This window comes from Mobula hypostoma, chromosome 2, assembly GCF_963921235.1.
Source record: "Mobula hypostoma chromosome 2, sMobHyp1.1, whole genome shotgun sequence".
NCBI classification, from domain to species: Eukaryota; Metazoa; Chordata; class Chondrichthyes; order Myliobatiformes; family Myliobatidae; genus Mobula; species Mobula hypostoma.
Genome location: NC_086098.1, coordinates 182,168,325 through 182,182,810, shown reverse-complemented (window position 1 = coordinate 182,182,810; position 14,486 = coordinate 182,168,325). Strand labels below are relative to the sequence as shown.

The following is a 14,486-nucleotide window of genomic DNA, read 5'->3' as shown; positions in this document are numbered from 1 at the left end:
AACATAGCTGGTACAGATATCTTCTTATCAGTCAGCAAACTGTCCCTCCCCTTTGCCTCTTGTAAGGATTCTAACCCTTTTACTCAGTTGCTGCACCTGTTCTCAAGTTGAAGCTTCCTGGTCTCTGACTTCTGAAATGTCCTCCTCCTTTCAGAAACATGGCTTCCCCTCTGTTGATAGAGCCCTCTCACACATTTCCTCTGTTTTCTGTATATCTACTCTCACCAACCCCAACCCATCTCCCTCCCAAGACAGAACGGAGATAGAGTTCCCTTGGTTCTCACCTTTCAGCACATTAGCTTCCACATTCAGTACACATCCTTCACCGTTTTTACCTGCCTCAATTGTCACAACTTCCCTCTTTCCCCTCATCATTCTACTTTCTACAGGAACCATACTCTTCAAGGCTCACTGGTCCCTTGCCATCCACCTCTCCAGATACCCTGGCACTTTCCCTTACAACTGTAGGAGATGTAACTGTCGTCCTTGCCTCCTCCCTCACCACCATCCAGGGACATTAACAGCCTTTCCAGGTGTGACAGATTTTCACATGTACCTCCTTCAATCTTCCTTCTAATTTTTAGTAGTCAGTGTGCGGAAAAATCTTTATGTTGTGCAAATTTTTTTCCTGTGACAAAAGTATGTGCGCACTGAATGCACACATGGCACAGTTTATGTAGGTTTACAAAATATTTGACATAAAATTGCACAGAACAACAAAATAATACACATATTTAAGTCCTGACGAAGAGTCTCGGCCCAAAACATCGACTGTACCTCTTCCTATAGATGCTGCCTGGCCTGCTGCGTTCACCAGCAACTTTTATGTGTGTTGCTACATATTTAAGTCACCCAGTTATATTTTTCTCTCTGTCTTTGGCATTTACCCATTCTTTGTAAACTCTATCTAGACGAATAGAACTTCCATCCAATTGATAGCTTTTGATTCTCATTAACATATCCAAATGACATTCACCTAAACAGTTTCTAAGCTTGTTTTTGAGTTGATTCATTAGGCTAAAACCTCGCTCACAATCCGCACTAGACGCAAGAAAGGTTCCCCCAATGTCCATCAACTGTGCAACGTCGCAAATCTGTTCATTTTGAAGTACAACTGCCACCATTTGAGCAAAGTTTGAAATCAGTTTGGATTTAATTTTTTCTTGCACAGAAAATTTGAAATCATTAAACTGTCTAACTATTACAGTATTTTCAGCTAGAAAATCATGATATTTTAGATGTAAGGAATTAACTTGTTCATCGCCAACCGTGAAGTCACAATCTGCAATTGTGGAGAAATCAAAAGCTGACCATTCCTGTACCTCATCTTCAGGAAATCTTTCTTCTAAATGAACACAAAGACTATTTATAAAAGTCAACAGCGAACATGTATCTACTGTAACGTTTTCTTCACGTTGTTGGCTTAGCAAAACTTTGTCACTCCACAAAACATTGTCTCCCAGAGACTGCTTTCTTATCTTGTTAATTTTGCCTCGCGCAAAATGAAGTGAATCAATCGGTGTCAGGCCACTCTTTGCAGAATCTTGCACAGTGCAGCCAGTTCATCAAAGACATCACTTAAAACCTGTAAACCCACTTTGTATGTGATGTTTATCAATTTCTTGTGACAGTATTTAGCCACAGGGTCATTTGACTGATCTTTTTCAATAAAAACTTAGTAAGCTACCTACAGGATTTGAAACAGATCTTTGTAAACTGTACGATATGAACACTGTCCGCCAAAGATGGCTGCTGCCGTGATGCAGCTGTACAAACCGGAACAGGAAAGGTGAGGTGACGTAAATTAGTGACATGCATTGTGGTATTTGAAAAACCGACTAACTAGTTAACAGAAACATTTAGCTAAAAGATTATTTTCAATAAGCATAATTATTAATGACCACATTTTAGGTAACTAACTTTTGTGTGCATATTAATTTCCTTTGTGCACTGGTTGAAAAATATGTGTGCATACATACGTGCACAGCTTAGAGGGAACATAGACTTCCTTGAACCTGGTCTCACAATCGGTGCATTTGGTGCTCACAATGTGGCCTCCTCTATACAAGTGAGACTAAGCCCAGACTAGGTAAATGTTTCGCCAAGCAGCTGTACTCTGTCTACAGCCACCATCTTGAGCTTCTAGTTGTATATCCTTTCAAAGTTCAAAGAACATTTATTATCAAACTATGTATAATATACAACCTTGAGATATGTCTTTTTGCAGGCAGCCACAAAACAAAGAAACGCCATAGAACCAGTTTTAAAAAAACACAAGACCATCAAAAGTGTGAAAAAAAGAACAACTTCCCTTCCCATACCTACACTGACCTATCTGTCATCAGCCTTTTCCAAAGCCCTAGTGAGGGCAAATACACACTAAAAGAACATAATCTATATGGTAGCTTTTAACCCAATGGCTTGAACATTGAATTTTCCACTTTCAGTTAACCCACAGCTAATTTTCCTTTCCTTTCCCACTACCGTCAAACCTCCCAGGTTCACTCTCTATTTGTTCATCTTTTCTATTCCACTCCACCCTCATCTAGTTCCACCCATCATCTACTGGTTCCTGTTCTACCACTCCTCACCCCCACTTCTATATACTAGCAACCTTTCCTCACCCGCCAACCTCCACCCCCCATTCAGGGTCTAGATCAGAAATGTTCACATCTGTTATCCTTCTATAGATGCTGCTTGACCTGCTGAGTTCTCCAGTCGGCAAAATAAACGTTTATGTTCTTCATCTCAATTTGGACAATTGGAGTGGAAGGTTCTGTGCCAGTCTCAATCAAGTACCATTTTTTTGAGTCAGGCTAATTTAGACATTTTCCATTTATACTTTCAGTTTTCCACAGGAATTTGGCATAAGCTAACTTAAACTGGAACTAAACCAATGAGAGAAATACTATAGAAATTTAGGTGATAACAATTGTTGGATTCATGTATATGCACGCATCATATTTGTTAAAATTATATGCCCTGGCAGTAATATTTTTTATATAACAATGTCCAGCCATCATAAATAAAAATATACATCTTGAAGATTTTTGAAAAAAAATTACTGCAAATGATAACTGTTACTTTACCTAAGGTACAAAAAAATCCTGGGAGTGTACAGTGAATTGATATAATAGATGATGGAATTTGATTGACTAACTTAAACATAACGTATCTTTATAAATTTATAGTGTCTATTTTGAAATTGTTAACCTCAATTACACTACTGTATTCTCAGAGGCTTTTCTCAGTTATATTAAAATTACGAAATCATTTTCAGGACTTGTATTAAGACACAGATGAAGGGGACTTACTGTCAGAAAGTACAGATGCACATTCCTTTATCTGAAATTCTGAAATCCAAAAAGCTCCGAAAACTGAAGTTCTTTTTGCCAACAGCTGACGTCACTCAGGTGTGACGTGGCAGCACTAGCAGAGGCCGCCAGATGTCAGTTGTGGCTCAGCGCTTGTACTGATTACATATGCATTTGCTGTTCGCTGATATTTTGTGTTCACTGTTGACTTTGTGTTTAATTTCACTGTGAAAACGTCAAAAAGAGCTGCAGATACCCCTACGGGTAACAATGAGAAAAAGAGAAGAAAGCATCTATCATTATCAATAATGCAGAAAGTGGAGTCATTGCAGAAGCTTGATCGTGGTGTGTCTGTGCGGCGTCTTACTGAAGAAAATAGTGTCCGAACTACCACTAATATGATTTAAATAAACAGAAAGGCAAGTTACTGAAGTTTTATAGTGACTTTCTACATTTATTCCAGTAAGTCATTTACCATGTGTTTGATTCGTTTTGTTTGAAGCTGTATTTTATGTTTTATTGAATGTTTTTGTGGGAAATAAAATTTTTTCTTGTCATTATTCCCTAATCAATACGGTATAACAACTATTTACATTACATTTACATTGTATTAGGTATTATAAGTAATCTAGAGATTATTTAAAGTATACAGGAGGATGTGCGTAGGTTTGGTTTGCCGCTGGGTCCTAAAGTCCACCGCACTGTGACCGGTTAAATAAGGGACTTGAGCATACGTGTTTTTTGGTATTGGGGGGGGGTTTGAAATCCGAAAAATTCTGAATTCCGAAATGCAACTGGCCCCAAGGATTTTGGATAAGGGATTGTGGGCCTGTATAAACAATATCCTGGAAATACACACCAACTGTACGAAAAAGCAAGACCCTGAGAAAAAACAAGTGAAGAAACTTTGCAATATGAGCATCTCCCTTTATAACCGCTCATAAGGCTGTTGGGCATTGGAGTTTGTTACACGGGAAGTCTTTCACGACTATGCTGCATACTATGAACTGCTAGCAAGATATACAGATCTTAGGAAAGTAGCATTTATTATACTGTAGAAAACTAAATTTTGGTGACTGACTATGCTACTTTATAAAGATCATAAAATTGTCGATTGTTTTACACAAGGGAAAGAATATAAAAACCGGACAAGTAAAAATTATGCAAATTATTTCCTCCGATTTCTAAATGCTGTTGTGAACTAATTAGAAAAGTTAATTGCAAATATTTGTATTACTAAACACAAAATATGGATAATTCATACAAGGGCAGCCAATACGACCTCAAAATCAAATTCATAAGTAGATATGTACTTATGAATTTGAAATTCATAAAATTTCCTCAAGCGATAACTACTGACCGCAAAGAGAGCTCATCTTTTAATAGGATGCAGCCACATCTCCTTCCTTGTAACAAAAGAAACTGCAGATGCTTGAACCTGGAACAACACATAAAGCGCGGATTAAGCAGCAACGGTGCAAGGAAATGGGCAATTGACATCAATCCACATGCCCATTTTTATCCATAGATGCTGTCTGACTCGCTCCAGCGCCTTCTATATTCCGTTCCTTGGACACAGCTTCCGTTTACGATATAGAATCGTCCCTAATACCTCAAAGCAAATGACCTTGTATATTTTCCCTCAGGCCACTATCGATATTAGGGCAATATTCTCCCAGCACTAAACATCGGATAAAATATTTTGGTTGATTACGTAAGCAATGCATTTCACTCTATGTTTCGACTTACATATGAACGAATCTGAATATGAGGCCCGAAACATTTAGTAAGTGCAACACACACAAAATGTGCTGATGAAAGGTCTCGGCCCAAAACCTGCTGAGTTCCTCCAGCATTTTTGCGTGTTGTTCGAATTTCCAGCATCTGCAGATTTTCTCTTGTTTATGTTTAGTAAATGAACTGTTCTGCGGTTATCGCCATGGCTACTATCCGATAAACACTGAATACGCAACATCGACCAGAATTCAGACGGTCAGTTTATTCTTCCATATGGTCTGACAGCAAATTGTGATCGATGTTATTATAAAAAGTTATATCGCACCAGAACACAACAAATCTCCTACGGCAGCACCTCACCTGTACACCAGTCACCATGCTCCCCGCTTGCCGTCATTGGTTGGCGCCGCGCTGCATCTTGGGCCGGTAACCAGGTGCCGCGCTGCACTCTGGGCCGGTAGCGAGACGCCGCGCTGCACTCTGGGCTAGTAACTAGCCGTTTCCACGGAGGGAGAAAATCAATCATTGCTGCTGGCCGCAGAAGTTCAGCTTTATTGTTGTCGTAGTCATAAATACACTGTGTAAATGCCATGAGCTGTTTTTAATTTGCTGCAGCAGCATAGTACATTACTCAGCCCGTGATGGACACATCCTTCCCTGCCATCGGTACTATTTACAGGAAGTACAGCCTCGGGAAGTCAACATACATCATCAAAGATCCCTGCTATGCCATCTTCTACCATTGGCAGGAGATACCGGAGCATGAAGTGCGACACCACTAGATTCGAAACAGCTACTTCCCTTCAACCATTCGTTTCTTGAACCAACCTGTTCAACCCTAATCACAAGTTCAGTATAGCAATACCATGACCACTTCGATCACATTGCACTAAATTTGACTTCTTAAAATTCCAATTGTGTTCTTTCTTGTAAAAGTGCGCATAAATTATGTTTTTCAAGTGAATGCTGCTTATATTATGCCATGTGCCTATAATACCACTGCATTTTCATTGCACCTGTACATTTATGTACTTATGCATATGACAGTAAACTCAACTTTGACATAACACAGCAGGCACCTTGAAAGAAGTGCAGCAAAATGCACTATTTAATCATATATAATAAATATGCAATAAAATATATTAGGCTAAAATATATTGCAGATCCATTGGCATCTGAGACAAGCAGACTTGTTACTGAACATAGCAAAAATGTCTACCAGATAAAATTTGTAAAGGGATAGATATGAGAAAGATGATTTATTCGGTGATTGAATGAGATTTTAATAAAGTACCAGGTTTAACGAAGCACCATGGAAAAAGAGCTGGGAAGTGGAGTTAAATACATAGCTATTGGAGACCCAGGCTTTAAAATGAAATTGGTCAGCCCTTTGCAATTGCATGAACACATAAGGTCACACACTGGGACTGTGGAGTAAAATATCCTTACCCTCTATGATTCACATACTTTTAATATATTCTTTGACTGAAATGGACATATGCAATCAACTTCCATATTTTTACATATTAAGTTAACAAGAGCCCCATAAAGTAGGCCACTTGGGTTATTTCTGTGCTGAAAAATTGTCTGATTCTAAGATTATTGAAACTTAGGGAACCATTTGAGACCATTTGGCCTGTTATGGCTTATTTCCACTTTGGCCCATAGCAGGTTTCCATCTCTGATGAAAGCTCATGTACCTGAACTTATAATTCTGTTTTTCTCTCTTTGAGTTGAATACTACTTACTCCGCTGAACATTTTCAATACATTGTACTTTTATTTCAGATTTCAACACAAGCAGTTATTTTGATCTCTTTGAATTTCATCTTTCAATTATAGTTTTTCATATGCATCATTCTCATAGAATATACTTCTAACTAGCATTGTATCATCAGCAAACTTGGATTTATTATAATTGATCTCCTCATCCAAGTCATTGATAAAATTTCTGAAATATGGACCCAGCAATGATACTTTCAACAACTCACTGGTCACACCTCCTCCCCAAAAGTGACCCATTTATTCCTCCTCTGTAAGAATAGTAATTCCTTTACGGATGTATTGTGCGCGCGCACACGCGCGCACACACACACACACACACACACACACACACACACAGACAGACACACACACACACACACACACACACATACTATTCCAGTCAATTGGGCCATCGGTTAATCAGGCCAACTGCTAATTTGGCTAATTTGAGATAACTCTTAAAGAACTAAAACTAATCAAGAAAATAATCAGCATTTTCTTTCTTTATTTGGGACACTATGCTATTTAATGGGACAGGAGACTGTTGCCAAACAGTTTCTAACTAGTGTCAGTCAAGTGCACCATGATTAGAGTGAACAGTTTTTAAATAGTATCAGTTAACTAAGTGTGTTTGTATTCAAAAAGCAGTGAATTTTTTACTGATGGTAGGTGAGAAATAAGCTGCGTAAAAATTCTGAACTTTTTGCTTACTGCCTGTAGATGCCAGAAAAGGCAATGAGTGAAAATGAAACAATTTCACTATTTCAAATAGGAACTACAAAGAATTTCAAGGTATTGACAATCATTTTGAATATGACAATGATAATGAAGATTTGGAAGATGCATTGTTGAACGTATTGTATGAAGATGTCCATAATCTACACTACGTGTCTGCTCTGATTTTGTTCGTTTACAGTCAATGGAAAGAACATGGAGTGTATGCTGGATGAACCCCTCCATCGATAAGAACTCATATACAGATATATAGTACTGTAGTAGTATTGGTAGTATTCTGATTTGTTCTCTATTTCATTTAAATACATAATTTGTTACTCAATTAAATGATTTGTAAACTACTTCCATTGAAATTCATCTAATTGGGTCAGCAGCTTAATTGAGCCAAAAAGTACTGGTCACAATATGTCCCAATTAATTGAGATATTATATGTATGTATATATACATATGTATATATGTATTATATCTTAGTTAATATATACATGTATACATAAATGTGTGTGTGAGAATATATATACTGTATGTATGCTTAGACACACTGAGTTGTACATATGAGCAATGTAGAATATAAAACAATGACAGTATAATAGCAAATAGAAAGTGAAGAATACACATTAAATTCTGGAATTTTTGGTGAAAGTGTTACTCCCACCATTAGAGTCTTTAAATATTTAATAATTATTCAAGTAAAATGATCAATTTTATTTTAGATAATTAACAAAAATCAGGAAAAAGTGATAACACAAAAAAGAGCAATAGGGCATACATTGATCATTGGTCTAATCAGTTCTTACAGTGATTTAATTTTCACCATGTTGTTCTTTGATTAGACTTTAATTAGATGGTTAATTTGGTATCTATCTTCAATTGTCTCAGGTGTGCTATCCTGGAACTGTTGACCCAAAGAAATAGGTCCATTATTAAATAACGGACAAACAGTTGTTAGAATTGTGACAAAAAAATATTGCTCCTGTGTTTTGGGTAATGGTTTGAATGAAATAAATTGTATTTTGAGGGTAGTGGTGATGTTGCAGCGGTTAAATTCTATATTAAGATACCAAAGGCCAAAACAATCATTTTAGAGAACTGTGTTGAAAAGTTCTCACTATGGAATTTAAAATCATTTAACAATCTGGAGTTAAAATAAAATAGCCATCAGTTCCCCAAAACTATTGGATTGTTAAAAAAAGTACTGTACATTCAACATGTCATTTTGTGCATGTGGGGGAGGGGGGCAGTAATCTGCTATCCTTAATTGATTTGGCCTGTAAGTATCACAAATCACCAATGTGGTGAAGTCTTAAATGGCCTAATAAGTGCAATTAGGTCTGGACAATAAGTGCTGGGATAGTCTGTGATAGCACAGTGTCTGAATAATGAATTCATATTTTAAAACTATTAACTTAAGAGCAATGTTTGGACTTGAACTATTTACAATATATAGAATAGAAAAGCAGATTATTTTTAAAAGTTGCTGGACCAGTAGTTCTTGATAACTAAAGAGAATTTGGTGTTCTTCATCATGGATTATTGAAAATTATAAATAGTAGATAAGCAATCATTTAGGAAGATAGATATTAGATTATGCATTGGTGTTAGACAGTAACAATGTTTTGCTACAATTTTGTTAGATGTTTATGAGGCCTTATTTAGAGTACTGTTTCTCACTGTTACCATTGGGTAGGAGGTACAGAGGCCTGAAGGTACACACTCAGCGATTCAGGAACAGCTTCTTCCCCCTGCCATCCGATTCCTAAATAGACATTGAACCCATGAGCACTACCTCACTTTTTAAATATATATTATTTCTGTTTTTGCACAATTTTAATCTATTCAATATATGTATACTGTACTTTATTTATTATTTTTCTTCTATATTATGTATTCTATTGAACTGCTGCTGCTAAATTAACAAATTTCACGACGCACCGGTGATAATAAACATGATTCGATTCTGATTCTTAGTACTGTGTACACCTTTGATGTTCTAATCTAAAGAATGATAGCCTTGCCTTGGCACCAGTGCAGTAGAGTCTCACTGGATTTATGACTGGAAATGAAGTGATTCTTATTTGAAAATTATTGAGTAAAACATATCTCTGTCCTGTGGTGTTTAAATGATCTGAAAAGAAAAGACTTGCCAGCATAAATTGTACGAGACCATTTCTTGCTGGAGAGTATAGAACATCTCAGATAGTGAGTCAGCTTTTAGGTGAGATGAGTAAAGTTCATTCACAGGTCTACTTCAGAAGTGTACTCTGGGTCCTTATTTGTTGAATATGTTCAAGAAACATTGATAAGTTTTGGAAATAAGGGTAATGAGTATCTTACTGATTTAGTAACATAGATGATCAGACATTTTATGGGTAGTAGGTTCCTCCCCTGCCCGCCCCCCCCCCATACACAATGGCATAGTGAACTAAACATTTTTTAACAATCCAATAGTTTTAGGGACTTGATTGAATTTTTTGATGATGTGACTAAACACATTGACAAAGGTAGAGCAGTAGATGTATATGTGGATTTCAGCAAGACATTTGACAGGGTACCTCATGCAAAGCTTATTGAGAAAGTAAGGAGGCATGGGATCCAAGGGGACATTGCTTTGTGGATCCAGAACTGGCTTGCCCACAGAAGGCAAAGAGTGGTTGTAGATGGGTCATATTCTACATGGAGGCCGGTGACCAGTGATGTGCCTCAGGGATCTGTTCTGGGGACCCCTACTCTTCGTGATTTTGATAAATGACCTGGATGAAGAACTGGGGGGATGGGTTAGTAAATTTGTTGATGGCACAAAGGTTGGCGGTGTTGTGGATAGTGTGGAGGGCTGTCAGAGGTTACAGCGGGACATTGATAGGATGCAAAACTGGGCTGAGAAGTGGCAGATGGAGTTCAACCCAGATAAGTGTGAGGTGGTTCATTTTGGTAGGTCAAATATGATGACAGAATATAGTATTAAATGGTAAGACTCTTGGCAGTGAGGAGGATCAAAGGGATCCTGGGGTCTGAGTCCATAGGACACTCAAAGCTGCTGCGCAGGTTTACTCTGTGGTTAAGGAAGCATACGGTGCATTGGCCTTCATCAATCATAGGATTGAGTTTAGGAGCGAGAGGTAATGTTGCAGCTACATAGGACCCTGGTCAGACCCCACTTGGAGTACTGTGCTCAGTTCTGGTCACTTCACTATAGGAAGGATGTGGAAACTATAGAAAGGGTACAGAGGAGATTTACGAGGATGTTGCCTGGTTTGGGGAGCATGCCTTATGAGAATAGGTTGAGTGAATTCGGCCTTTTCTCCTTAGAGCAGCGGAGGTGAGAGGTGACCTGATAGAGGTGTATAAGATGATGAGAGGCATTGATCATGTGGATAGTCAGAGGCTTTTTCCCAGGGCTGAAATGGCTAACACGAGAGGGCACAGTTTTAAGGTGCTTGAAAGTAGGTACGGAGAAGATGTCACAGGTAAGTATTTTTAAACAGGGATTGGTGAGTGCGTTGATTGGGCTGCCAGCGACTGGTGGAGGCGGATATGATAGGGTCTTTTAAGAGACTCCTGGACAGGTACATAGAGCTCAGAAAAATAGAGGGCTATGTGTAATCCTAGGTAATTTCTATGGCAAGGACATGTTCAGCACAGCTTTGTGGGCCAAAGGGCCTGTATTGCGTTGTAGGTTTTCTATGTTTCTATGACTTTATAGCTAATTTTTTTAAACTTCAGATTGCTAACTGTTCCCAGGAATGGAAGGGTTAACATATGAGGAAAATTTGACAGCTTTGGGGCTGTGTTCACAGGGGTTTACAAGAATGAGGAGGGATTTAATTGAAATCTATTGAATACTAAAGGACCTAGATAGTGTGGACGTGGAGAAGATGTTTTGTAGTGAAAAAGTTGAGGACCAGAGGACACAGTCTCAGAATAGAAGGATGTTTTTTAGAACAGAGATGAGGGGGAATTTCTTTAGTCAGAGGTCGGAGAATCTGTGGATTTCATTAACAAAGATGACTGGAGGCTAAGTCACTGGGTATATTTGAAGCGGAATTTGATAGGTTCTTGATTAGTAAGGGTGTCAAAGGCTATAGGGAGAAGGCAGGGGAATGGTGTTAAGAGGGATAATAAAACAGCCAGGATGGAATCAGAATCAGAATAAAGTTTAATACCACTGGAATATGTTGAGAAATGTGTTGTTTTGTGCCAGCAGTACATTGTAAAACATAATGATAAAAACTATAAGAATTATATATAAAAAAGAAAATTAAATTAAATAAGTAATGGAGAAAGAGAGGGAAAACTACTGAGGTAGTATTCATGGGATCATTGTTCATTCAGAAATCTGAAAGCAAAGTGGGAGAAACTGTTTTGAACACTGAATGTGTGTCTTTAGGCATGTGTACTCCTCCTTGATGGTAGCAATGAGAAGAGGGAATGTCCTGGGTGATGGGGTCCTCAATGATGGGTGCCACCTTTTTGAGGCATTGCCTTTTGAATCTGTCCTGGATGCTGGGGAAGCTGGCGCCCATGATGGAGCTGGCTGAGTTTACAACTTTCTGCAGCTTTATCCAATCCTGTGCAGTGCTCCCTCCGTACCAGATGTTTATGCAATCACTTAGAATGATTTCCATGATACAACTGTAGAAAGTTGCTTGTGTCTTTGATGACCAAACAATTCTCCTCAACCTCCTAATGAAATGTAGCCACTGTCGTGCCTTCTCTGTAATTGCATCAATATGTTGGGCCCAGGATAGATCATTTATGTCACCCAGTAACGTGAAACTGCTCAACCTTTCCACTTCTGATCCCTCAATAAGGACTGGTGTGTGTTCCCTCAACTTCCCCTTCCTGAAGTCCACAATCAATTCCTTGGCGTTGAGTGCAAGGTTGTTGCTGCGACTCCACTCAAACAGCTGATCTATCTTGCTCCTGTATCACTCCTCATCACCGTCTGGCATGGTGGAGCAGACTCGATGAGCTGAATGACCTAAATCGGCTCCTACATCTTGTGCCTTATGGTTTAAAATCCTTTTGTAAAACACAGAATACAATGTACAGAATATTCCAAATTTCAGAAAAACACCTTGTAAGATTTTGCTATCAGAAAATACTACTGAACATTGATTGCTGAAAATGAAACAGACTTCTTAAATTCAGGAAATAGTGATTGAGATTATGGATGTCAAACTTGTTTAAGTATGAAAAGTATACATTTGAAATTTATACAAGCTTATAGTGATAGAAGAAGTCTTATAGAAACTGTGTACACATTTATAATTGAGGTGCCAAGGCAAATTTGAAAACTCATGCATGACAGTGTTGTAAAAACTAATAAATTCTATTCTATTATATTTTCAGTTAACTGCAAGACAATTATTTTTAATTCAAATTATGAATTTATTTCTCAGAAATCATTTCAGTGATGCATTTTAGTGTTAATTACATTATCTTCCTCCTGCTAGTAATATCCATTTAAATAGCTCAGTTTACATACTGTATTTAGTTAACTTCTCAAATTATCATCTGTAGTAGCATAAGAAAATCCCAAAAATGCACTTGTTGCAGTTGGGCTGTTAATAGTGGAGTCAGGAATGCGCCCAATAGAATTAGGGACAGTTTCTTGTGTGAATTCAGGATCAATGTGTTGTAAGTCACCAGGGCCAGCCTGTAATAAGAAGTAAAACAAATCTGTAAAGCAAATCTTACAAATACATATATGCAAATTTTAAGAAGGAATAAGGAATATTTTGAACTTTACTTACTTGATCCTTGTGTTTGATCCTTATTCCTAGCAATCTTGTGCAGATTAGACATGGCCAAAGTTACTACGGTCTAAATTGAACTATAATTCTTTCTTAAGTCTTATGGATGTTCTATTTTCATTCACTATCAGGAATTTTGGTGCATTCCTAATTGTTCTTCAGAAGGTGGTGGTGAGTTACCTTCTTGAATCACTGCAGTCTTTCTGTTGAAGGTATGTGTACAGTTGTGTTGGGTGGTGAGTTTCAGGATTTACAACATGTGACAATCAAGGCCAGTGAAACATTTCAAAGTCAGTATGGTCCACACCTTGGTTGGGAGCTATCAGGTGATAGTGTTTCCATGCCCCTGGTACCCTTGTCTTTAATGGCAGAAGTTACCGGTTTGGGAGATGCTGAAGAGTAGCCTGATTCTATTCCTTGATTTAAACCTGAACCAGCTCATGGAAACATGGCTTAATCTTTGTTTTCTCTGGATCTACTTACTAGATACATAAGTAGTTTATGTGTTTATGATTTTCTGCTTCTATCTCGTACCCAAGGTCTAAAAACAGGGCTGTTCTGGTAGACCAATTGTTTTAGGTTCCCTGGCCCCCATTATCTTATTTTTACAATGGATGTCCAGTCCCTATACTCCTCCATCCCCCACCAGGAATGCCTCAAAGCTCTCTGTTTCTTTCTAGACACCAGAACCAACTAGTTCCCCTCCACCTAGTGGAACTTATCCTCACTCTAAATAATTTCTCCCTTGGATCCTCCCACTTCCTTCAAACAAAAGGGGTAGCCATGGGCAATCGCATGGGTCCCAGCTATGCTTGCCTGTTTGTAGGTACCATGTACCTACATGGTACAGTCTATGTTGCAAGCCTACACTGGTGACAGTTCTGCAATTTTCCTATGCTACATCGACGACTGCATTGGTGCTGCTTCCTGCACCTGTGCTGAACTTGTTGATTTTGTCCACTTTGCCTCCAATTTCCACCCGTTTCTCAAATTCAGCTGGTCATTTCTGACACTTCCTTTCCCTTTCTCGATCTCACTGAGACAGCTTATCCACCGATGTCTATTATAAACCAATGGACTCTCACAGCTATCTTGTCCCACCCTGCTACTTGTAAAAACCCCATCCCCTTCTGTCTCCACCGCATCTGCAATTGGGATGAAGCTTTTTATTCTAGAACGAAGGAGG

General features: G+C 38.3%; 2 protein-coding genes across 4 annotated transcripts in view; both read right to left on the bottom strand.

Annotated features, from left to right (window-relative positions):
• The window catches only part of ift52 (intraflagellar transport 52 homolog (Chlamydomonas)), a 35,108-nt gene extending 29,617 nt beyond the window's left edge, over positions 1-5,491 (bottom strand). Inside the window, exons 1-2 of one of the 2 annotated variants that reach the window (XM_063041196.1) lie at positions 5,412-5,473; positions 3,315-3,572 (exon numbers count right to left, since the gene is read on the bottom strand). Coding sequence is in view for 1 of the 2 variants with exons in the window: in XM_063041195.1 (XP_062897265.1) it covers positions 5,412-5,429 (18 nt within the window). In the remaining variant the exon portion in view is untranslated. Of the gene's footprint in view, positions 1-3,314; positions 3,573-5,411 lie in introns of both variants that reach the window. The other variant, XM_063041195.1, reaches the window with a different exon arrangement.
• A 7,470-nt stretch (positions 5,492-12,961) lies between these two features.
• sgk2a (serum/glucocorticoid regulated kinase 2a) overlaps positions 12,962-14,486 on the bottom strand; it is a 62,515-nt gene continuing 60,990 nt past the window's right edge. For both annotated transcript variants that reach the window (XM_063074369.1, XM_063074361.1), the window contains exon 13: positions 12,962-13,203. In XM_063074369.1, coding sequence (XP_062930439.1) covers positions 13,042-13,203 — 162 coding nt within the window. In that variant the 3' untranslated portion in view covers positions 12,962-13,041. The remainder of the gene's footprint in view (positions 13,204-14,486) is intronic.